This window comes from Dreissena polymorpha, chromosome 10 (genome assembly GCF_020536995.1).
Source record: "Dreissena polymorpha isolate Duluth1 chromosome 10, UMN_Dpol_1.0, whole genome shotgun sequence".
In the NCBI taxonomy this organism is placed as follows: domain Eukaryota; kingdom Metazoa; phylum Mollusca; class Bivalvia; order Myida; family Dreissenidae; genus Dreissena; species Dreissena polymorpha.
In genome coordinates, this window is record NC_068364.1 from 41,499,653 (window position 1) to 41,526,430 (window position 26,778).

The window sequence follows — 26,778 nt, forward strand, 5'->3', positions numbered from 1 at the left end:
TTGTGTACATTAATTATGTTCAATTGATATTTTACTGAATTTCAAATACAAAAATACAGTATACCTAGTTGTTCATGGAAAATGACAAATAATTATAATGATTACATCTCAGGTACAACATTTGACAACAGTTTGTTTTTTCCTTACATTGAAAGGATTCCCTTCTCGTAAACTAAGCTAAAAGGGGTAAATTATATATACCATTAATTAAAACGAATGTATAATATTAATTTTTAAATTCTATTATATTTGAAAAAAACATTTTAATACTTTTTTAAACAAACATGACTTAAACTACAGCCTGCTCTCTCAGTTATGTTTCAAGTTATTTCAGACAGCAATTTATGGATTACTGGGAATGAAAAAGCGTCTCTACACTTAACAGTGATGAAATACTAGAAGTTCCAATTTTATCACTAGAGAACTGTGGAAGCAGTATTTTGCAATACTGCAAATATTTAATGCAGATTGCTGCACCAACAGACTCACCTATTTACTTCCATCTACGCTCTCTGAAAACTTAATTTGTGGGATTAAAATAAAAACTGAGTTCCATTCAATTGTTAAAACCTAGTAGCTTTGTGTCGGGAAGCATAATGACATTATGAATACTATAAAAAGAGTGAGCCTCGTTTGGGAAAAAAACTGGTCTAAATGCATGTGCTTAAAGTCTACACAGTCTTATCAGGGATGACACTTTCCCCCTAAACTAGTGTTCATTTAGAAGAGACGTCCTTAAAAAGTTTTTGTTTAAGAATACTATTATAAGTGATAAAATAACAAATAAAATTTTTCAACTGTACCCGTGAGGCCTCCATGTTTTTGATCCACTTGATTGCCTGCCCCTGTGGGTCCACCATGAGGGGCCAGCGACTGGCACTCGTCACTATGACACCGTTCTCCGTGGAGAAGCTGTCGCTAGGCAACCCCTGGATGTTCCAGTCACGGACATTCGTCGGCTTGGCCATGAACTTGCAGAAATCAAATCCTGGGTCACACGGTACACCAAGTTTCTTCACCTAGGTTTGGAAACAAATATACTGTACTTTACATTGTATATCAAGCAAACCATGTATAACGTCCAACCATGTATAATGGGCAACCATGTATAACACCCAACCATGTATAATGACCAACAATGTTTAACGACACACCATGTGTTACGCTCAATCATTTATAACGCGAAACCATGTATAACACCCAACCATGTATAACACCCAATCATGTATAATGCTAACCATGTATAATGTACAACCATGTATAATGTACAACCATGTATAATGTCCAACCATGTATAATGCACAACCATGTATAATGCACAACCATGTATAATGCACAACCATGTATAACGTACAACCATGTATAACGCCCAACCACGTATAATGCCCAACCATGCATAACACACAACCATGTATAAAGCACAACCATGTATAACTCACAACCATGTGTAACACCCAACTATGTATAACATACAACCATGTATAATGTGCAACCATGTATAACGTACAACCATGTATAACACCCAACCATGTATAATGCACAACCGTGTATAACGTGCAACCATGTATAACGCACAACCATGTATAACGCCAATCATGTATAATGCCCCACCATGTATAACGCACAATCATGTATAACGCACAATCATGTATAACACCCAACCATGTTTAACGCCAACCATGTGTAATGGGAAACCATGTATAACACCCAACAGATATTTAAATGCCAAAATGAAGAGAATGAACATGATACATTTTTCACAAGTTAGCAGCCAGAATGGCATTTATCATTGTCTTACGCGCACCAATTATTTAAATTGAATCTTGGGGGTCTAACAATGCGCATAATACATAGTAATGTACAATAGTAGATGTAGACTGTTAAGCAAAATTATTCTATGATTTACAGAGCAGACTAATGAAATAAAACATTACGGAAATATAAGAAAATAGAAACACAAAATTTGCTATTTATGCTGATTGAATTATCCTTATTTACATAATTATTTCCTTACCTCCGCTAGCCAGACTTTCTGCACCAGTTCGTCACGGTAGTTGGACAGGAAGGGTCCGATGTAGGACATAAAGGCGGCCGCTATGAGACAGTCTCCAATGAGGAAACCCAGTCGTTCCTCCAAGTCTTTCACAGTCTGCTCCCAGCGTACCCTCTCGCCAGCAAGGCCTGTAAATATTGGGAGTCCATTACTGTTTTGCATAAATGTTTGTTTGGCTGTTTGTATTAATGTTGTTGTTTTTGTATTAATGTTAATTTGGTTGTTTGTATTAATGCTTCTTTGGTTATTTCTATTAATGTTTGTTTAAATGTTTGTATTAATATTTGTTTGGTTGTCTATAGTAATGTTTGTTTGGTTGTTTGATTCATGTTTGTTTGGTTTCTCGTATTAATGTTTGCTTATAAAATAATTATTTATGTAAACTGAAATTTTTATATTTCTGTATTCCTTATTCAGGAAACAGGAAAAACTATTTATACTTAAACAGAGAAAATAATAAAGAAACAGTTAACCACCAATACTTCTGTATAAACTATCGGAAAAACTTAAAATAAATTAACGGCAAATGGTCTATACACCAAAAGTTAAAGTAATACATTTATAAATTTTGCTGCTGATACTGTTAAACACCGATATTAAACCACTTAAATTTTCCTTCTAAAAAATTGGCAGCAAAATGTCCATACCTGATACCAGTTTAGCGGCCCTGTCCAACATGAGTTCGGTGTGTGCAGCCTTCCTCTTGAGCTCCTCTTTCTGGTCCTGTTTCTCCTGGTACTGCTTCTGCAGTTCAGCCATCTTGGACTCAACCTGGACATGGTAGGAAGCTATTATGATTCGAGCCATGCATGTGTATAAAATCTCGTCCTAGATTAGCCTGTGCAGTCCACATATACTAATCTGGGACGACACCTTTGGCCTAAACTGGATTTTTGCTAAGAAGTGACTTCCTTTTAACCAAAAATACAACTAAAATGGAAAGTGTTGTCCCTGATTAGCTAGCGAAGTCCACATATACTAATCCAGGCAACACTTTTGGCCTAAACTGGATTTTCGCTAAAAAGAGACTTCCTTTAAACCAAAAATACAACAAAAGTGGAAAGTGTCGTGCCAAATTAGACCCAGTTTTGCTAGAGTGAGACTCGTATGATTGTCATCATGACAACACTTCCTCTCAGTGCAAATTTTTATTCAAATCAGCAATCCTCTACCAACTGAGCTAGGCTGCCAAATGACCAGGGGAGATACAATTTAAACATGATTTTCCTCATGACACTCTCTTGGATTTAAAGCTTATTTTAGCTAGATTTTATTAAAATCACTTGACTTTTTTAGGCATTATTGAGGGGAAGAACGAGTAATCTGTGTAAAGACTGGGTGGTATGAACAAATTATATACAAACACATGTACAAACTTACCTCAGCAAGTTTGGCTTTTGCATCACTGAGCGCGTCCTGTTTCTCTTTCAGTTGAGACATGGCCGCGTTCAGTCGTTGTTTCTTAGGCTCAACAACGCGATAGATTCGTCCGTACACCTCCATAGCGCGGACCCACATGCACAGCGACTTGGCTGCTGAGGAGACTCGCCCGATGATCTCCGGTTGAAAGTCCGTCTGGGCTACGTACTGCCCAATTTTCTTGAGGACTCGGTCCGTGATGTTGTCCTTGTCAAAGTCCATGAGCTGCTTCAAGAAGTTCTGGTCACCTGTTGATTACAGTGTTACCATATGTTATCATCAAAATTTAATTACAGCGTTATCATGTGTTATCATTGAAATTCTGCATCATAGGCTATCATTTATTAAAAGCATTTTAATTGTTTATTACAAAGTATGAGTAAGCTATTGATGAATATTCTTTACAAAATTCTTAATCCTGTGTTTTCATTTATTAAAAGTAGTTTTAATTGTTTATCACAAAGTATGAGAATGCTATCTTTGAATATAATCTTTAAAAAATTCTTAATCGTGTGATTTCATTTATTAAAAGTAACACATTTAATTGTTTATCACAAAGTATGAGTATGCCATTTTTGAATATTCTTTACAAAATTCTTAATCCTGTTTTATCATTTATTAAAAGTAGTTTTATAGATTATCACAAGTTATGAGCATGCTATCCTTGAATATAACAATCATGTATCATCATAGAATGTTCATAATCATATGTTATCATTGAATATCTTTTATATATCATTGAATATTCTTTATATATCATTGAATATATTTTATATATCATTGAATATCCTTTACATATCATTGAATATCCTTTATATATCATTGAATATCCTTTATATATCATTGAATATCCTTTATTTATCATTGAATATCCTTTATATATCATTGAATATCCTTTATAAGTAATGGTCACCATTTAAAATTCATTGGTATATTCATTACCAAAACAATTCAAATTAATTCAGAAATAATTGACTAAATGAATACAAGTATCCGTGTACATATAATTATCATATATGTTTAGTTCTAACCCTCACACACATACATATCTGTGGTATAAGTGACAAAACAATGGAAAGGGTAACATACACCAGAACAAACAAAGCTCCACTTACCAATGATGATATAAAATAACCCAGAAAATCTGTATTCTACATTTATACCTAGTGCCATAAAATGATGTTCAACATATGTTTTGTTCATTTAATTTGCCATGTTTAATCTTCAATGAATGGTGCCAAAAAAAAACTTAAATAAAAATGAATCCCACTTTTCAGTGTTTTTTTTTCATTCAAAATCGGGTCCAGTAATTGGCCCAATTCCCAATGGCAAAAAGCATATGTTTTTCCCAAACGGGAGCTAACAATTCACAATGGAATTTTTTTTTTTTAATCTAAATATTTTGTTCAACTCCCATCCATATAACTAAGTTCAACCTTAGTAAATATAATACTGAAAACACTTGTTTTCTCAATTTTGAAGTAAAAACGCTGCACATTTTCCCAATCCAAAGGGACCCCGCCCCATTCCCAAAATGGTGAAAAAACCCACTGCTCTTGGAAAACAGGCCTTAATAAACATGCATAAAGTTTTGTCCAACATTAGGCAAATTGTGGCTGATACATTACGCCTAGAGTTGATTTTTTTTACAAAAAGACTTCCTTTTCACAACAAATACCATAAAAGTGGAAAGTGTTGCCCCTGATTAGCATTTGGAGACTGCACAGACTTATCTGGGACAACACTTTAAACCATGCGTTAAGCCCAGTTTTGTCAAGAAAAACTCGCAAATGATGATTAGCAGTATATTTGTTCATTTAATTTTTCTATGTTTGACCTTTACTCAATAGTTAAAAAATCCACATAAATAAAAAAATCATATTTGTTGCAAAAACAAGGATACCCTCAAGGATTAAAAAAAACACCTTAATTTTGAATGTTCTTTTTTTCATATCGGCTATGTAACAAACCAAGCTGTCGTTTTGACTCCGCCCAAGTGGGTTCCTGTCCCCGTAAAATCATGACGGCTTCCATAACCTTCTCGACCAACACTGGCGGTCGTCCGTATGACTTGATTTCCGTCATATCCTTCTTGTTCAAAGATTCTAAGGCCTGATGGGTATCAAACGAGCATTGTGAGATTCAGTCAAGCCATGTTTGTTTTTTGTACTTAATAAAGCCATTCCCTGGTAAAATGGGGCTTATTGCATGTACGTAAAGTGTCGTTCAAGATTAGCCTGTGATATCCACACAGGTTAATCAGGGACAAAACTTTCTGCCTAAACTGGATTTTTGCTGAGAAGAGACTTCCTTTGAAAAGCAGAAAGTGTCGTCCCTGATTAGACTGTGCGGACTGAACAGGCTTATCTGGGACGACACTTTACGCTCATGCATTAAGCCCAGTTTTCCCACAGCCAGGCTCATTCATTTTTGTAACAGGTTAAACCTACCGTTTGTTTTCCAGCAAATAGACCTACAGTAAATGTGTGTACAATTGGCAATGGTTCCTTGTTTATAAAGATCTATGTTTTCATGTAAGAGTCTTAATTTGTTGTTGATGATGTAATTACGAGTTCTTAACTTAGAAATTTATGGTTGTTTATTTTTCATTTCAAATAATGTTTAAGGTAAGCAAGAAGTAACAATTCATTTAAAATCTGAACTGATTGTTTTTCATTTAGTGTATGATTACATTAAGTGTATGTTCAATATCTTAATTTTGTATATAAAAACATTATGGCATTAAATATGACAATTGTTAGCATATTTCAGACATTTATAAAAAGGAAACCATTACCAATTTTGCTGTGAAATAACTTAAGAAACAAGAAATTTAACAGTTAGTGTTAGTAATAAATTGGTTTTGCAATAAACAATAACACCCCTTCAAACTGTGTATACAAAAAGCAAAATAAAAACAACATAAGAACTCGGCCATTCACAAAATAATGATTTCAAATGTTAACACAAAATACCCAAGATGATGTTATTTTAAAAAATATCTATATTGACAACAATATTAAATTTAATGTAAATTTTCAAGTCAAATAATATGACAATTGTGTTATTTTATTTTGTGATAAATGCCAAGTTCTCTCTGCGTAAAACTAAACAAGAAGGCCACAGTCCAATGCAAAAAGTAACAACAAAAAAACAAGAGGGCCATGATATCCTTATAGCGCTCCTCCAAATTCAAGGGTACAACAATTAGTATATATTTAACCTGGTGTTCTTGTATTGACTTCAGTTGTAAGGATACAGTAAAATATTCAGGCTAATTTTCTCAATATTAAGGTCACAAAAAGGCACTCATTTAAAGTGGGAGAAGTAATTTTGAAGAAAAACCTTTTGACTGAGTTTTCATCGAGATTTAATCATAAATGGGGCTTTTAATGTGGTAAAGAGGTTTTTCAAGGACTTGACCCAATAACCTATTTTTTTTACTACACTCAACCCAGATTCTAAATTTGCCTAGATATTGTCAAGATGAACATTCCTTAAATGCTTTATCAAGATTAGATGGTAAATATGGCCTATAGAGTGGAAAAAAGGGTAAAGGTTGACACCGCATGACACACAACGGACGCCTGGCATTGACTGAACACAATTGCTCCCCTTAACAACTTTGTGCTCAGGTGAGCTTTAAATACCACACATTTACATTATTTAATATCTGTATGTCAATTCTATTATCAATTTCAAATTTAATAATGAAAAATAAATTAAAGAATGGTTAAACATATATAGTTATTTTCTTTTTGTATTGTACTGTGACCAAAAAACTATGTCTGTATAAAGATGATGTTTGATTGGTTCATCGTAAAATTGTGTTTGCTATAAATGCTGTTTTCTCTGGGACAAAAATGCAAATCATTATTCTATAAAGCTCAAACAACATTTGTCACTACATTAACATACAAATCTGTGTCTGTTAAAAATATTGCCACCATAAACAAAAGTTGAAACCTTTAAGCATCTTTATATCTATACTAATTAATTAATGAAATTATTAATTTCTTGAATTCATATAGATGTACATAATTAATATATAATTATATTACAAAGCCACCCATTGTTAGATAAACAACAATTCCGATGCTTGAAGATTTCAACTTAAACATGAAGCTCAGTATTATATGAAGTAAAAATAAAACTACCGGTACAAACTCTAAATAGACCTGTGATTTTGCATGATTTATTTGTAAATAACTGCGTTTGAGCTTAAATGGGCATATAGACAGCTATTAAAATATTACATTAATAAATAAGATTAATATGTTCAGTATTTAAAAAAAGGTACATTTTTTTCTATTAAGAAAAAAATTTATCCCTAGAACATTTCATGAAAAGTGAAAAACAATTTGTGTTTGAATTATTTGAAAAAATGTTGATATGCAGATTTAACTTAAAAGAGGAAATATCTGGAAAAATATATTACATATTTGATGTTTTATTCAAACTTCACATAAAGACCTTGCATCAGAAGCACAAGATAGTGTCAACAAGAAACAATTGAAGCTGCAAAACAAAAGCATCTGGGTAAAAACCAAAAAATACAACTTGGGGGTCATAAACATACACTCTCTGATTAAAAATGCCACACCAGATGACAAGTGCGTGAAGCCCCAACCACCGGCGTGTAAAATCGTGAGACTGGGTGGGGTGGGAGGATAAAAACCAACACAAAAGCCAACAAAAACATGGAAAAAGGGTAAACACGTCTCCGTAACCCAAGCATTGTGAATTACCGAGCTGTCGTTTGGCTTCGGACCATGTGGGGTCCTGACCGCGCAAGATCATAACCGCTTCCATGACCTTTTCAACAAGGGTCGGGGGTTTTGCATACGATTTGATTTCAGTCATGTCCTTCTTGTTCAAGGATTCTAAGGCCTGTTTATGCACAATGTACGAAATTGTAAAAACTGCCGAACATACACTTTCTGGTTTAAATAGTTCTTGCAATAGCATACTAAAAGGAACTTTAAATCAGATGTTTCCCTGTGAATAAAAAGGTAAATTAAAACATACTTCAAAGCTTGAGCCTCGCACAATTTATATTTTTCTCAACCCTTTACCACTTAGGTACGTATTTTACCACTTACCGGTAGATACGTACTTTACCACTTAGATATGTATTTTACCACTTAGAAACATATTTTACCACTTAGATACGTATTTTACCACTTAGAAACATATTTTACCACTTAGATATGTATTTTACCACTTAGATATGTATTTTACCACTTAGAAACATATTTTACCACTTAGAAACATATTTTACCACTTAGAAACATATTTTACCACTTAGATATGTATTTTACCACTTAGGTACGTATTTTACCACTTACCGGTAGATACGTACTTTACCACTTAGATATGTATTTTACCACTTAGAAACATATTTTACCACTTAGATATGTATTTTACCACTTAGATATGTATTTTACCACTTAGAAACATATTTTACCACTTAGATATGTATTTTACCACTTAGATATGTATTTTACCACTTAGAAACATATTTTACCACTTAGATACGTATTTTACCACTTAGATACATATTTTTACGCATTTATAGTCCCTTAAAAAGTTAAATTTAATTAAAAACCTTTCCTACTAAATTCAAGTTTTAAAAGCTTCATTTGCAACCCTTAGATACTGATTAGCAGCAAACAGCATAAAATCTGAACAGACTGCGAGTTACTCACAGGCTGTTGTGGTTTTATGCTGTTTGCACATAGCCATTTTCACTTTTCTTCTGAGTGGGAAAGGGTTAAGTGACAAAAAATTGACATATTCCTTAATTTCACCAATGCATGTATGATCCCTGTTTAAATTGTTCTTATAATCATATAATGGAACAAAAATTAAAACGTGCTTCCCTGTGAATAAAGTATTAATTAAAACATAATACAGAGAAACATGCTCAAACGGAAACCAAAGCATTTGAAAATGATTGTTTCCGTGCATAGTGCATAATAATAAAATACATTTATTTAATCAGTCCATGTTTCATATCTTGATTAATTCAACCAGTCAACATTATTTCGGTAACTTAACCAAACGTCTAGCGTACCCTGATGGCTTCTTCCAGGGCAGGCAAAGCCTCGTTAAGATCGCTCTGGGCCAGGTCCGCCATGTGCTGACACTTGGCCTCCTCATCTGCAATCCTCTCACTCTTCTGGGCAACCGACTACAGGGCAGAAAACAATATGGCGTTTTTCAAAGCATAGAGTAACCTTGGTGGCAGTAAAGATACAAGATAGCGTGTTGAAGAGTGAAGTGTGATCTTGATGGCAGTGCAGAAAGCAAGATGGCATTTTCTGAAGTGTAGTGTAACCTTGACTGCAGGGTAGAAAACAAGATGGCGTATTTAATGTTAAAGTGTAACCTTGGCTGCTGGGTAGAAAATAAGATGGCATATGTAAAGTGTAGTGTAACCTTGACTGCAAAGAAGAAAACAAGATGGCGTATTTAAGAATGTAGTGTAACCTTGACTGCAGGGAAGAAAAAAAGATGGCATATTTAATAGTGTAGTGGAACCTTGACTGCATAATGGAAAACAAGCTGGCTGTGTTTAAAGTGCGAAGTAATCTTGACTGCAGGGTAGGAAACAAGATTGTATATTTGATCCTCACTCTGAGAAAACAGGGCTTAATGCATGTGTGTAAAGTGTAATCTGGGATTCGCCTGCAAAGTTTAGTCCCGGATTGGCCGGTGCAGACTTACCATACAATTAGATTACAGTTTGCACAGACTTATCAGGGATGACACTTTCCACTTTGACCTTTTTTCTTTGAAGTAAGTCTCTTCTAAACAAAAATCTAGGAATTACACTTTCTATACAAACTGGATTTTTTATAAGAAGAGATTTCCTTTCAACCAAACATTTCGCAAAAGCGGGAAGTGTCATTTCTGATTTGCCTGTGCGGACTACACAGGTTAATCTGGCACGACACTCCATGCACAAGCATTAAGCCCATGCAGTTTTCCCGAAACGAGGCTCTTATAGTCACTAAACCAACCTTCTGCTGTTCATCTGCCTCTCGTTTCTGCCCCACAATGATGACAAGATATTCCTCGCACTGTTTCTGGAACTGTGCCACCTTGGTTTTCGCGTCCTCAAGTTCCACCGACATTTTCTCGACTTTCTCTCGAGTCTCGTCAATTTTGCTTAGACCGTTCTTAAGTTTGTTGGCTGCATCTCCAAGCTCTTTCTTCTTTGAAAACAGAAGTCTGAAAAAAACGGGAACATTTAATTTTTGATTTGGGCATGAAAGTCTGAAAACTACAGGAAAATTTAAGTCTTGATTTGTGTATGGGAGTCTAGAAAATACGGGTTAATGTAAGTCTTGATTTGTGTATGTAAGTCTGAAAAGTTTTGGAACATTTAAGTCATTATTTGTATATGTAATTCTGAAAAATTCAGGATTATTTAAGTCTTGATTTTTGTATGGGAGACGGGAAAATACGGGAACAAGGGAAATACAGGAAAATTTAAGTCTTGATTTGTGTATGGGAGTCGGGAAAATTGTAGAATTTAGGTCTCATTTGTTTCTAAAGTGGGGAGAATTTAGGAAAATATAAGTCTTGAATTGTAATGGGAAGGTGGAAAATACAGGAAAATGTATTTCATTATTGGTGTAGTGCAATGATTAAAACGTTTGAAGCAACTCGCTCAAAATAAAAACAAAACAATAACAAGAACATTTACAAAAGTATTAACAAGAACATCCCTCTACGTAAGAAGGTATTAACAAAATGCTATCTATTTGTTTATTCATCGAATGTCCTGCATATCAAAGTCCATGGGACAAAGGAATATCAAACATTGCTTTTTTTACCTGTTTCTGTAAAATAATGTAAATTTAATTCTAAATGAGTGTATTGGAGAATGAACAAAATATTTCAATTTTAACATTTTCCCTTTTTTTGAATTTCAATGAAAAAACTGCTTAGTTTCGTCATTTTCATAAAAAAACTTTCAAATCTGTGAAATGAAAAATGGATTGTTCTAAGTTTAAACTGCTTAAGCGTTAATAATTTTTCCAAGCAGATGTCCCCTTAAAACGGCCCCTTCATGAACATTAAATTAGTGAGGCCCCGCTGTGAGCGTTAGAAAACTTACTTCTTGTAGCCCGACACCAGCTCTAGGTAGTTAGTGGGGGTCACATAATTGTGACGCTTCATTTCCGCGTACATTTTTGTGGAAAAGTCTGACACAGACTTGTGCATGATGGAGAAAATCTTGGCCAAACTGCCCTTGTGGCCGTCCTATGAAACAAAACAAACGCAAACACAACTTGTCAACATGTGGAACGAGCAACGTGGTAATAGAAATAAGCAAATAACAACTTGAAAAACAAAAGGAACAAAGGGTCAAAACAACAATTGTGAGCATTTTTGTGTAACTGGATGACTCCAAACAGGGCTCTATTCAAACAAAGGGATATTGGCAATTTCATTTATACAAAGAACAAACATGGGAACCATACTTCACACACGAGCCCAATTTTTTAACAGGTGCCATGCATTCAAGGCAAAGAACAGACATGAAACGAGATGTAAAGATACTAAATTGCAACTCAACCAAGTTGTTCACACAAACAAATATTTAAAACTAAGATCTGTTGATTTTGCGAATTCTTTTTTAGTTTTTGTTTTAAAATTTTGACTAAAAATAACATCAGTGGGTGGGGAATGTTCAATTATTTTTTTAAACATGACACAAAAGGTTAACTGTTAAAAGATCATAGTTCAAAACAAATAACATCAATTTTAGCTTTCAATTTGATAGAGATTATGAAATCTCGCACACCTGTGCAGTCTTTATAGTGAATGAATAGTTAACAAGGGACAAAATTGTCACAAAACCAGGTTTTCATTGTGAAAAAAAATCTGATAAAGGGAGACAACTCAAACTGAACTTTTGAAATGAACAAATAAAATTAACCCCCTTTGTAAGTTTCTTTTAAAACAAATCTATTTTTAGTCGTGGCGACCTTGACATTGGAGATATTGACGTGATTTTTTCGTGCGACACACCGTCCCATGATGGTGAACAAATGTGCCAAATGATTTTAAAATCTCATAATGAATGACATAGTTATAGCCCAGACAAGCACATTTATGGCTATTTTTTACCTTTGAACTCAAAGTGTGACCTTGACCTTGGAGATATTGACGTAATTTTTTCGCGCGACACACCGTCTACTGATGGTTAAAAAATGTGCCAAATGATTTTAAAATCTCACAATGAACGACAAAGTTATGGCCCGGACGAGCTTGTTCCGCCCGCCCGCCAGCCAGCCCGCCCGCATTCGCCAATCTAATAACCAGTTTTTTCCTTCGGAAAACCTGGTTAAAAACATTATGAGATTGCCCATCCCTTAGTTTTAATAGATACCGGCTATTAACACTGCAGAGTCAAAACCTAACAACAACGGTAACCATAGAAACTGTATAAATGGTTACCATAGAAACTACATACCTGTTAACCATAGAAACTGGGTAACTGGTAACCAAAGAAACTGGTTAAATAGTAACCATAGAAACTACATAACTGGTAACCAAAGAAACTGGGTAACTGGTAACCATAGAAACTGGATAACTGGCTATACTTTTTGTATCCAGATACAAGCTCAAGGTAGTTCATAGCGGTCACATAAATATGTCTCCTCATTTCCAGGTAGCTTTGCTGAGCCATTTGACAGCCAGATTTATGCATCGTGGCAAAAATCATCCCGACTTTGGGGTACCACACTTTCTATAAGCAGAGGTCAGCTAATAACTGGTAAACAGCTAAGTACTTGTACCTACAATATTTTCTGATAAGCTCAATGCCTTTTTTAAGGCGTTTAAGGACGCTACAAATTGAATTGATATAATATTTTTTACATGAACAAACTAATATTGACTGTTGTAATAGAAAAGCTCCTTAATATCAATTCCTAATACACAAATTGTAGCAAAACTAATACCTACAATAACTATTATATATCTGCCCTATATGCCATAAATCATAATGGGTCCCAATTTTATACCCTCTTCATCTTCATTCTCAATCAAGACTTAGTAATTCTTAACTGGGGCATTTGTCTGCCGCTTTCAGTGGAGTGTCTAGGGACCATGACTACCCCCTCATTCCATCCAACCCTATAGACTCAAACGTGGCCCCTTTTGCCACCCACCTGTTCTTCACTCCCTTGAGATTCCTCACAGAAGCCTGCATCCAATTTCTTGCAGAGTGTCTAGGGGCCATTACTGCCCCCTCCCTTAACCAAACCATATGGACCCTAATTTTGCCCCTATCAAACCCACTTCTTCTTAACTGCCCAATGATTCAACTTCCAGTAGATCATCAAGGGTCCATTACTACCCCCCTTTGGCCCCTTCCTATACCCACCTCTGCTTCACTGCCCAATGATTCTTCACTGAGGTATTTGTCTGCCACTTCAAGTAAAGCATCTAGAGGCCATTCGCTGAACCAGTCTATAGTTGTGCAGTTGACAAACGCAGGGTACATACGGATGCGATTTCTGAAGAAAAGAGTTTATAATAAAAACCCAAGATATTATTGCAGCTCTGATATTCTTAACTGTAAATTAAGATATAAATATTAAATAATTAATCACTAAATTTATAAAAATACATCACTAATTTACAATTGTATATCCCTAAACTTTAACAAATAGATAGACAGGTAATTTTTTTATGTGGGCTGACAAGCAAATTGAGGGACAGAGTGACTCCAATATGCACAGTCTCAATCTTCATGAACAAGGGGTGGGACGTGTGGCAGTATAATAATCTTCATCCTTCCTGAATGCGCAGACAGGTCAAAATTGAAAATTACTATGTCAGAGTGTCAATCTTTTTTTAAAAGACTGAGATAATTCATTAAACTCACACAAAAAAACAATTCAAATACCACAAAGCTGTTCTTGGACTTAAAACAAACGAAAAGATGTAGATCCAAGAAAACACACTTCCAGCTTTAATTACGATCAGGCTATAAATGGTGCCTTTATCAGTAGCAAATTGTCCAAAATAAAGAAATATGTAATAAGAAGTGGTTATATAGCAAGTTTGACTCAAAATTTATGGAATCAGTGGATATTTCAATTTAAAAAATATTCTTATTTTGAGACTTAACTCTAAGAAAGGGTTGGAGGATACGGGCCCAGGAAGCCCAACATATTATTCTGGTAAAATAATATTTTAAAATAAACTGATCAAAAATTTAAAGTAATCAATTATGGGCAAAAACCTGTTTGTCCAAAAATTCAGAGTCATGAAAAAAGTTTTTTTGGCTAAAAATGGGGTTTTCTGAATACCGGTATTGAGTGTCTAAAAACTTAGAGTAATTATGGTACTTCAAGTAAATTACAGTTTTAAGAATATTCTCTTATTTTAAGACTGAAGTCTAAGAAAGGGTCGGTGGATAGCGGCCCAGGAAGCCCTAGGTACCTGAATGGCTCCCCCACAGGGCTCATACACAGGACCACATGCAGATTGGCACGCACTCTCTCTATGAGGAAGGCAAAGATGCTCTGTGGCGAGTTGTCGATACCCGCCTTCTTTGCCTCATCTGCCAGTGCATTTTTCACCTGGATAGATAAGACATTTTAGCCTCACTCTTGGAAAACAGGGCTTAATGCATGTACATAACATGTCGTCCCATACTGACATATTCAAATTAAGCAGAGATAAGTCAGGATTTTGCAAGGGGAAAAGGAAGGGAGGCATAATAATGCATTATGTTTGATGATTTATCAAATTAAGTTATCCCATTGAAAAATCTCATATACCATCCCTGCATAATTTAGCTATTATAGATATATTTGTTTATGTTGGCATGCAAAAACACAAATTGGGCTTGTATGTTTAAACAACTTCACCATTGAGCCTTCAAATATTAAAATGGCTTTTCAAGAAATTCTCCTATTAAATGCATATGCCAAATCAAATGTGCATTTACAAGAGGTTGACTATTTAAATTACAGAGCGTTTCTTTCACATAATAACTTATAGTAAGTATTGAATTCTCAAAGAGCAAAGTCCACCTAAGTCTTTAACCCTTTCAGTGCGGGAACCGAATCTTGAAGGCCTTTGCAAACAGTTTGGATCCAGATGAGACGCCACAGAACGTGGCGTCTCATCAGGATCCAAACTGTTTGCTATTCTGATAATATTATTTGAAAAAAAATCAAAGAAAATGCTAATTTTAGAAATTAAGCAGACGACATTTTAGCAGACGACAAATTTCCCAGCATGCAAAGGGTTAAATTAGCTTCAATAGACATGACTCTGCTAAGGGTGCAATATTAAGTAAACCCCACAACTGCTGTTGATATTAATAGAATATCATCACTTCAAAAAGAAATCAGCAAACATATGAGCCGTACTCTATGAAAAGGTGGTTTAATGCATGTGCGTAGTGTCGTCCCAGATTAGCTTGTGCAGTCTGTGCAGGCTAATCAGGGACATCACTTTCCGCTTTTATGGTATTTGTTATTTAAAGAAAGTCTCTTTAGGAGGAAAAAGTTGTCCCTGATAAGCCTGTGTGGACTGAACAGGCTTATCTGGGACAACACTTTTCGCACATGCATTAAACCCCCTTTTCACAGAGCACGGCCCATATTAATAATCTAAAAATCATCCCTGAAAATTATCAACCCAAGTACCTCCTCAAACTCGTCTGCCTTGTACAGGTTGGGCACCTCCCCACTGCTGAGGATGTTGTTGATGTCCTCCAGGAATCCTTCCTCCACCACCTGGATGTCATTGAAGAGGAACACCGTTGGCTTGTTGTCCACGCCTGCTTGGAAGTACAGCTTCCTCAGGTCTGAAATAGGGCAGGGCTCAAATTGAACCTTGTTCTAAGAAAACTGGGCTTAAATTGAGCCTTGTTCTAAGAAAACTGGGCTAAAATTAAGCCTTGTTCTGAGAAAACTGGGCTTAAATTGAGACTTGTTCTGAGAAAACTGGGCTTAAATTGAGCCTTGTTCAGAGAAAACTGGGCTTAAATTGAGCCTTGTTCTGAGAAAACTGGGCTTAAATTGAGCCTTGTTTTGAGAAAACTGGGCTTAAATTGAGACTTGTTCTGAGAAAGCTGGGCTTAAATTGAACCTTTTTCTGAGAAAACTGGGCTTAAATTGAGCCTTGTTTTGAGAAAACTGGGCTTAAATTGAGCCTTGTTCTGAGAAAGCTGGGCTTAAATTGAGCCTTGTTCAGAGAAAACTGGGCTTAAATTGAGCCTTGTTCTGAGAAAAGTGGGCTTAAATTGAGCCTTGTTCTGAGAAAACTGGGCTTAAATTGAGCCTTGTTCTAAGAAAACTGGGCTTAAATTGAGACTTGTTCTGAGAAAACTGGGCTTAAATTGAGCCTTGTTTTGAGAAAATAGGGCTTAAATTGAGCCTTGTTCTGAGAAAACTGGGCTTAAATTGAGCCTTGTTTTGAGAAAACTGGGCTTAAATTGAGACTTGTTCTGAGAAAGCTAGGCTTAAATTGAGCCTTTTTCTGAGAAAAGTGGGCTTAAATTGAGCCTTGTTCTGAGTAAACTGGGCTTAAATTGAGCTTTGTTTTGAGAAAAGTGGGCTTAAATTGAGCCTTGTTCTGAGAAAACTGGGCTTAAATTGAGCCTTGTTTTGAGAAAACTGGGCTTAAATTGAGCCTTGTTCTGAGAAAAGTGGGCTAAATTGAGCCTTGTTCAGAAAAAAACAGGGCTTAAATTGAGCCTTGTTTTGAGAAAACTGGGCTTAAATTGAGACTTGTTCTGAGAAAACTGGGCCTAACCCTTTACCACTTAAGATACATATTTTCACGCATCTGTAGTCCCTTAGAAAGTTATATTTAATTTAAGACCTTTCTTACTAGATTTAAGTTGATAAGGCTTCATCTCCATACCTAAGATACTGATGAGCAGCAAACAGCATAAAACCTGAACAGACTGCGCGTTACTCGCAGGCTGTTCTGGTTTTATGTTGTTTGCACATAGCCATTTTCAATTTGCTCCGGAGTGGGAAAGGGTTAAAGCATGTGGGTAAAGTGTTGCCCCACGACACTTTTGCACTTTTACAGAATGTTTTGATAAAAATGAAGTCTCTTCTTAACAAAATCAAGTCTACGTGGAAAGCTTTGTCCCTGATTAGCCTGTGGGTACTGCATTGGCTAATCTGGGACGATACTTTCAGCACATGCATTCAGCCCAGTTTCCTCAAAAAGGAGGCTTCAATCAGCATGAGTTTGGTCTAAAAGGATTAGCACAAGACAGTTTAGACAGCCTCTTCTTCAGGGGTGACAACCTACTGGCTAACTGGATTGTTCTAGTAGAGTTGTCCCCCATAAATTAAGATAAAGTTTAAATGTGTACAAATGCTTGATTCTGTGTTGGAAAAGTCTGATTTCTCCACAATTCTGAAGTTTGGTATTAGAAGATTAGCTTATACTGACTATTTTTTACTGCAATCAAATTGCAGTTCAAATATTGTTAAGAGAAATATATATATAAAACAGAGCCGTGTTAGCTGATCTCGATAATCTAGCTAAACTTGGCAAAAAAATAAACATATTTAAAGTGCAAAATTATGTCTCCTCTTGGTATAAACAACATAATTTTTGTAAGATCATTGCTAAACAATAATAATATTTGTATCTGATAGAGAAAGTGCAATGTTATAATCTTTAAAAATGCTATAAAGTTATATTTTTCTATTCATTCTTAACATAAAACACCTATGATTCACATTTCAGATCATGTCAGCTGACTTGAACCAAATGTGATCACTTAACACCTGAGTACATTCCAAAAGCAATTCCCTCAAAAAACAACAAAATCAACGAACCGTCTCGGAACTCCGCTTTTCTATAGTGCTTTGTAACCTCGATCTGGAAGGTTGAGTACTCGCAGATGTTTGCAGCAAGCCGCGTCAAACTTTGGCGACCCGAGCCACCGATACCGACCAACAGCATGTTACCTCTTGGCTGGCGAATAACTCTCACTATCTTGGAAACTTTAAAAAGAAAAAAAAACATACACACAATCATCTACTGAAAAAAATGTTTTAGTCTTACTCTGTGAAAACAGGGTTCAATGCATGTGTAAAGCAGATCGTGGCTCATATGTACATATGGACAGAAGGGATATCAAAAGAAATTAAGAATCAGGAAAAGCTTTGATTCTTAAAAAAACAAGAGCACCGCCTTGCGGGTGCAGACCGCTCATCTATTTTCTTTTTAAAGGTGAAGGGACTCTCATTTTCGATCACAAAGGAGGGAGGGGTGGAGTGAAGAGGGGTGCATTGTGTGGGGGTGTGAACATTTATTACATTATGTTCAAAAAATGCAAAAAAAAGGAAAAAAAAGTGTATAGTGTGAGGGTGTGGTGGTCATTTGTGAGATTTAAAAAAAATAAAAAATAAATTAAATAAAAATAGGGGGGGGGGGGGGGGGATTCGGGGGGGGGGGGGGGAAGGAGGGGGGGGGGGCACGGGCGATGGTTTGGGTGGAGTCTATTGTGGTATGTCAGGTAAGAGTAGTTTTGTCAAAGTATCAATCAAATCTAATCATAAATAAAGTAGTTATGGCAATTTTAGCAAAATTTAATAATTTGACCTTGAGAGTCAAGGTCATTCAAAGGTCAAGGTAAAATTCAACTTGCCAGGTACAGTAACCTCATGATAGCATGAAAGTATTTGAAGTTTGAAAGCAATAGCCTTGATACTTAAGAAGTAAAGTGGATCGAAACACAAAATTTAACCATATATTCAAAGTTACTAAGTCAAAAAAGGGCCATAATTCCGTAAAAATGACATCCAGAGTTATGCAACTTGTTCTTTTACTGTACCCTTTTGACAGTTTGCGAGTGTTCCAAGTATGAAAGCAATATCTATGATACTTTAGGGGTAAAGTGGACCAAAACACAAAACTTAACCAAACTTTTAATTTTCTAAGTATAAAGGGCCCATAATTCCGTCCATATGCCAGTCAGAGTTACATAACTTTGCCTGCACAGTCCCCTTACGATAGTTAATAAGTGTTGCAAGTATGAAAGCAATAGCTTTGATACTGTAGGAATAAAATGGACCTAAACACAAAACTTAACCAAAATTTTCAATTTTCTAAGTATAAAAAGGGCACATAATTCTGTCAAAATGCACGCCAGAGTTATCTAACTTTGCTTGCCCAGTCCCCTCATGATAGTAAGTAAGTGTACCAAGTTTGAATGCAATAGCATTAATACTTTCTGAGAAAAGTGGACCTAAACGCAAAACTTAACCGGACACCAACGCCAACGCCGACGCCGACGCAGACGCCAAGGTGATGACAATAGCTCATAATTTTTTTTCAAAAAAGAGATGAGCTAAAAAAAATTGTTGAATATAATAAAATTTTCAAAATGTTCATACTGTGTTCATTCAAACAGTATTCAAAATTGTTCCACTGTGTTAAATATTAATACATCCACCAAAGAATTCAATTTTTAAAAACGCCATACTGTATTTGCTAAAAAGAAATATGTTCAATAAAGCCTTAAATACTCAGAGACACATTTTAAACTGTTTAAAATCCATCAGAAAATCAGATCAAATTAAAGACATTCCTTAATAGATTCAATTTTTAAAATCTTCATTTCCTTAGATACTGACGAGCAGCAAACAGCATACAACCTAAACAGCCTATGGGGTTACTCGCAGGCTGTTCTGGTTTCATGCTGGTTGCATATAACCATTTTCATTTTGCTTTTGAGCAAGAAATGTTTAAATAAAATCTCAAAACGTTAAAAAACAAAACAAGCATTTTGTATCACATTAAATCTATGTTGCCAGACCACATCTAGCGTTTAAATTTTGGCTATTGCTATAATGAACATTGATTTTTTATGTGGTAACTTTATATTTCGAAATGTTGTACGAAATATTAGTTGATTTTGAGTGTTAATGGCTTTAAATAAAATCTCCAAACGTTCCTACTGTGTTCAATGGCGTCCCTGAAAAGCACTAGGTCCATGCGGACCACGCCGGGCGTCTCATTGTAGTCTTCCAGCTTGTCTTGCATCAACTTCTTCAGCTGCACGATGTTTGTAATGTCCTCGTAGACGTTGTTTGTGCCGTAGTAGTCACCTAGAAATGAGTTTAGTTAAACCTATTTATTCTAGCTACATAAATGAGTCATGTTCTGAGAAAACTTGGCATAATGCATGTGCGTAATGTGTCGTCCAAGATTAGCCTGTGCAGTCCGCACAGGCTTATCAGAGACAACACCTTCCACATTTATGACATTTTTCGTTTAAATGTAGTCTCTTCTTAGCAAAAATCCAATGTAGGCAAAAAGTTGCGTCCCTAATAAGCCTGTGTGGACTGCACAGGCTAATCTGGGATGACAATTTTCACACATGCATTATGCCCAGTTGTCTCAGAACGGGACTCATATATATGAGTTGCATTCTGGGAAAATTGGGCTTAATAAATGTGCGTAGTGTCATCCCAGATTACCCTGTGCTGTCCACACAGGCTGTCCACACAGGCTGTCCACACAGGCTGTCCACACAGGCTGTCCACACAGGCTGTCCACACAGGCTGTCCACACAGGCTGTCCACACAGGCTGTCCACACAGGCTGTCCACACAGGCTGTCCACACAGGCTGTCCACACAGGCTGTCCACACAGGCTAATCAGGGACAACACTTTCCACTTACACTGGTTATTTGTTTAGAAGCGACCTCCATTAAACACAAAATGTAATTAAATCGGACAGTGTTGTCCCTGATTAGCCTGTGCTGACTGTAAAGGCTAGTCTGGGATTTCACTTAACGCACATGATTTAAGACCCGTTTTCCCATATTGAAGCTCATATAATTTTTTCAGTAGATAATAGCCAAAATACCCATGAACACTGCTTATATCATCACAAGCCCTAGGTCTATTGACAAACTCATGAGTCGGTTTCCTGGGTAGAACCAGTACTTGGTGTCTTTGAAGAAGACTATAAGAATACTCAAAGGTATTTTAATTCAGTGCCTCTTCATCACTTGCGTATTAATTTACGCCGCCACAGTCCTGTGAAACGAAGGTATTTTAATATTGTGTTAAGTAGTGAAATGTTAAAGAACTTCTTCAACAGATAAATCCCTATTATGAATACTCTTTTTCCTAATCTTCTCTGGGTGATTATCATAACAGATAATAAGTAATCAGTTACCGTCTGATCGCTTCTCCTTTTATTTGTGCCAAGCTCTGGACAAACTTAACTCTTTCAGAGCTGGAACCGAATTTTGAAGGCCTTTGCAAACAGTTTGGATCCAGATGTGACGCCACAAAACGTGGTGTCTCATCAGGATCCAAACTGTTTGCTATTCTGATAGTATTCTTTGAAAAAAATCGAAGAAAATGCTAATTAAAAAAATTCAGCAGACGACATTTTAGCAGACGACAAATTTCCCAGCATGCAAAGGGTTAATGCATGTGCCTAAAGTGCTGTTCCAGCTTATAGCCTGTGCAGTCTGCACAGGCGAATAAGGGACATCATTGTTCGAATAGACTTGATTTTCTTTTAGTTTTTTACTCTAAACAAAAAATTCCATGAAAGCGGAAAGTGTTGTCAATGATTAGCCTGCGCAGACTACACAGGCTTATCAGGGACAACACTATACACACATGCATTAACCCTTTCAGCGCTGGAAATGAATTTTTAAGGCCTTTGCAAACATTTTGGATCCAGATGAGACGCCACAGAACATAGTTCTCATCAGGATCCAAACTGTTTGCTATTCTGATAGTTTGTTTTTTTTAAATCGAAGAAAATGCTAATTTTAGAAATTCTGCAGACGACATTTTAGCAGACGACAAATTTCCAAGCATGCAAAGGGTTAAGCCTGGTTTTCCCAGAGCAAGGCACATATCAATTACTTCTATAATATGTTTTTACAGTACATGTATTCAAAAAACCACATTTGATGATGATAATATAGATGTTTGGCAATGACCTTGAAAAACATGATATATTATACAAAATTGAAATGAACGTACAATGTGGAAGCGTTAATACAAAGTAAAAATTATCATCAGCATAAAATTAATGAGAAATGTGAGTGTGTCTGTGTGAGACAGTATTATATTTTCATTGGAAAGGGATTTAAAGTAAAATTATTATTCTCCAAAAATGGTCTGGAAACTGGGAAAAAAAAAAATATGAAAAGCTGTCATATAAAGTTACAAACAAATCTTTTTGAATTGTTTTTTATGGGTCTGTAAACAAACAATTGTTTAATGGTCTTCTTCATAACCATTGAAACACTCATTTTGGAAAATTTTGAATTTTGTAACAAAAAGAACTGAACATTGCGGCTTTACTTTAGATGCTGTCATGCAAAGCAAATAAATCTACTAACAAAGAAAAAAAGTGAGTCCTATTCACACAAATTTGTATCTTTATAAAAATGATTTATGCTCTATTATATGTTTTCTAGCAATTTCTAACTACATCAAATATCCCATATAGATATCCACATTTTCTAATAACGTATTGCAATAATATTTTGTTTGAGCCAAAGAAACAAGGGCTGTTTGTAAAACATGCATGCCCCCCATATGGGCTCTCAGTTGTAGTGACAGCTATTTTGTAAATATGTTTTTTGTCACTGTGACCTTGACCTTTGACCTAGTGACCTGAAAATCAATAGGGGTCATCTGCGAGTCATGATCAATGTACCTATGAAGTTTCATAATCCTAGCCATAAGCTTTCTTGAGTTATCATCGGGAAACCATTTTACTATTTCGGGTCACTGTGACCTTGACCTTTGACCTAGTGACCTGAAAATCAATAGGGGTCATCTGCCAGTCATGATCAATGTACCTATCAAGTTTCATGATCTTAGCCATAAGCTTTCTTGAGTTATCATCGGGAAACCATTTTACTATTTCGGGTCACTGTGACCTTGACCTTTGACCTAGTGACCTGAAAATCAATAGGGGTCATCTGCCAGTCATGATCAATGTACCTATCAAGTTTCATGATCCTAGGCATAAGGGTTCTTGAGTTATCATCCAGAAACCATTTTACTATTTCGGGCCACCGTGACCTTGACCTTTGACCTAGTGACCTCAAAATCAATAGGGGTCATCTGCCAGTCATGATCAATCTACCTAACAAGTTTCATGATCCTAGGCATAAGCGTTTTTGAATTATCATCCGGAAACCATTTTACTATTTCGGGTCACAGTGACCTTGACCTTTGACCTAGTGACCTCAAAATCAATAGGGGTCATCTGCGAGTCATGATCAATGTACCTATGAAGTTTCATGATCCTAGGCCTAAGCGTTCTTGAGTTATCATCCGGAAACCACCTGGTGGACATACCGACCGACCGACAGACCGACCGACCGACATGTGCAAAGCAATATACCCCCTCTTCTTCAAGGGGGGCATAAAAAGCTTTAAGGAATCATAAAGGATGGCTAACCAGTGAATTTTTTGGCCAAAATATCAGCCTCCTACAGGCTGTTTCCCAATTGCAAAAAGTAATAAAAAACGGCTGTTTCCCAATGGCAAATAATAAAAAATCCCCCCAAAATCTGACCAAAATTTCCCCAAAAAATGTGCCAAACTTTTCCAATAAATTCAATATTTGGTTTATTAAAAAGTTTATTATACTGCAATTTCATTCCCTAGCAATTTATAATATACATTTTAGAAAGAAGTTAAACATGCACTTATGACCAATTTGTATACTGTTATTTATAATCATATAATTATATTTAATTTTTCCCAATTTCATGGTCATCAGGCTTTTTCCCAATCAAAAAAGCACTGAGGCTGTAAAATATAAAGCCAAAGTCACTGCTAACTACAACAATAAATTGTTTAACCAATTTAATTAACTTTTGTTTCTTCACGGAAAATAAATAAGCAGCGTATATACATGTAATAGTATGTTCTATCACGCCATGCATTTAACATGCATTTATTTGGTACATGTTCGCTAGCTTAATGATTTTACATCTTATTTTCTTGCGTACAAGAAATACATACCAGTTTCACGATAATCGCCTGGCAAACACATTGTAGAAAACATGTTTTTTTGTGTCAGTTTCCAACATTCATAATACAGTTAAAAAGGAATTAACAATATGTCTGTTAATCAATACACTTGTAATTAACTCACAAATCGCATGCCTTATTTAATTAACATTTCAGGAGAACGCAAAGTTTTAACTAATTAAATGCTTCAGCAGACAATTTAACATCTAACCCAACATTTTGTTTGCATGATAGTCCATAAAGCATAAGATAGATTCCCACTGAGAACAATTCTACAAAATTATCAACCACTTAACAACAAAACAAATTTACTATGAAGGGGGCATGGATCTGATTTGTAAATAATGTATAACCTATGATTTCAAAGGAGAAAAAATCTTTTGTTTTTGTATGTGCCGAATGAGCAAAAGTACTTTTTCTTTAAGTATAAAGTGTGAAAACAGGCAAGTGTGATTTTGACATTCAAAGTATGTGAAAACAGGCAAGTTGAATTTTTCTTTGTAAAAACAGAAATGAACAAAGGGAAATTACTCTGAAATAATGAAGTAAGAGTTATTTGTACTCTGCACTGTCTCACGGCGTTCGTCATCACCACCTTATAAAATTAACATCAATACTCAGAGAGTCATATCCAAAACAGAACAATAGCACAAAAATCATTTGAATCCATTTAACACTTCCTAAGTTAAACTCGAGAATCTGGACACAATAACAGACAGAAAGTAAGAAGGATGGACAAAATGATTAGTATATGCTTCCCTTTGGGTGCATAAAAACAAATTACAAACTAACATATTTGAAGAAACCCTTAACAACAAACACAATAATTTATTTTTCTTAATGAATACAATTCTCTGACGTTTTTCAGTTTAGCAAGACTCATATTCCCTGAAAATGAAACCTAACAAATTCAATGAGTACTGGACCCATACCCTAATCAAAATTATTGACACAAACATTATTTTACATAGTAAGAATTTTGGACATTAGCAATTTTACAATCAATATAAAGAAGTGAAAATCCAGTTGCTCCAGCAGTATTGCATTTCTATTATACACACGTTCGTGGTCCTTCATTTACTGCAAGTAACCAATTGCCAAAACAGTACGGCACAATACGAAACATACACACATAGTAGAATAAATCTAGGGTCACCGTCTTGGAAGGGTCAATGCTAAGCACTGGGGGTTTAAACCGGTTTTAGAGAGCTCAACCTCACACTTGGCCCAGCAATATTCATGATATATATAAGTGTAAATATAATTTAATCTTATTGCATTGCAACTCAAATCAAACAGCAATAAAAGGGAATTAAAACCCATTCAATTTAATAACCATTTAATTACTCAATGGTAGAAAGGAGACCAGAGCAACAGAGTTACGTCTTTTTGAGGAACGATGAAATGAAATTACAAACAAGTGTCAAGTACATGCCTTCTTTTTACAAAAAGATTTATGAATATAGCATCATATAGTTAATACTTCAGATGATCAGCAAAAGCATAAACTGCTTTCATACCAAAGATAGGCGGCTGCCTGTTGGGACAGATGTTGTGGAAGGTCTGGTCGAACAGAACCCCGAGCTTCTCAGTGATTATCTGGATGAAGTTCTCCTTGTCGTGATCGTCGATGAGTCGATCATAGAACACGCGGAAGCACTCGTGGATCCAGAGTCGGGTCATGGCGTGGCGGGTGTCGTGGAAGTCTTTGTCTGCACGCAGAAGTCCTTGGAATACCTGCAGGATGCAATGGCATATTGAGTTTGAACATATTGTTTAAGCTTTCTTTGGGGGGGGGGGGGGGGGGGAAGGGGGGTATGGTGATATTACGCAGTTTTGAAAAATATTTCCATTATATAATGACAGTCTCTTAATCTGCTAGCAATTTTCCACAGTATTCAAATAAGGAGTGGAGAGGGAGTGGATTATTTTGATAATGCGCTGTTTAAAAAATATTTCAGTCATATGATGATGTTTGTTAACCTTCTTGCATCATTTTTCCATAATATGCTAATGTACCAGTGATGAGTGCACATACTTAAGCCAGAGACTGACAAGTGCCCTATTTGTAAAAGAGGCTAGGGGAGAATGGCAGCAGAAATAATTTCACAGGAATCCAAACCTTGGTCCGCTGATTTCTTGGCCAGCACTGTACCAACTTAATTAGCAGGTTAAAATCAATTGCATCAAAAGACTTTATCATCATCATCATCATCATCATCATCATCATCATCATCATCATCATCATCATCATCATCATCATCA

At 35.7% G+C, this 26,778-nt stretch overlaps 1 protein-coding gene across 17 annotated transcripts in view; it reads right to left on the reverse strand.

Moving 5' to 3' along the window:
* Nucleotides 1-26,778, reverse strand: part of LOC127847106 (dynein axonemal heavy chain 2-like) — a 154,636-nt gene that overhangs the window by 26,827 nt on the left and 101,031 nt on the right. For 16 of the 17 annotated variants that reach the window (XM_052378720.1, XM_052378718.1, XM_052378731.1 and 13 more), the window contains 14 exons: nt 26,034-26,250; nt 20,446-20,595; nt 18,319-18,486; nt 16,159-16,319; nt 14,942-15,081; nt 13,878-14,010; nt 11,601-11,746; nt 10,498-10,708; nt 9,549-9,665; nt 8,221-8,362; nt 3,434-3,720; nt 2,701-2,824; nt 2,015-2,181; nt 804-1,019 (listed from right to left, as the gene is read on the reverse strand). In XM_052378720.1, the coding sequence (XP_052234680.1) occupies nt 804-1,019; nt 2,015-2,181; nt 2,701-2,824; nt 3,434-3,720; nt 8,221-8,362; nt 9,549-9,665; nt 10,498-10,708; nt 11,601-11,746; nt 13,878-14,010; nt 14,942-15,081; nt 16,159-16,319; nt 18,319-18,486; nt 20,446-20,595; nt 26,034-26,250 (2,379 nt within the window). Of the gene's footprint in view, nt 1-803; nt 1,020-2,014; nt 2,182-2,700; nt 2,825-3,433; nt 3,721-8,220; nt 8,363-9,548; nt 9,666-10,497; nt 10,709-11,600; nt 11,747-13,092; nt 13,239-13,877; nt 14,011-14,941; nt 15,082-16,158; nt 16,320-18,318; nt 18,487-20,445; nt 20,596-26,033; nt 26,251-26,778 lie in introns of all 17 variants that reach the window. The other variant, XM_052378719.1, reaches the window with a different exon arrangement.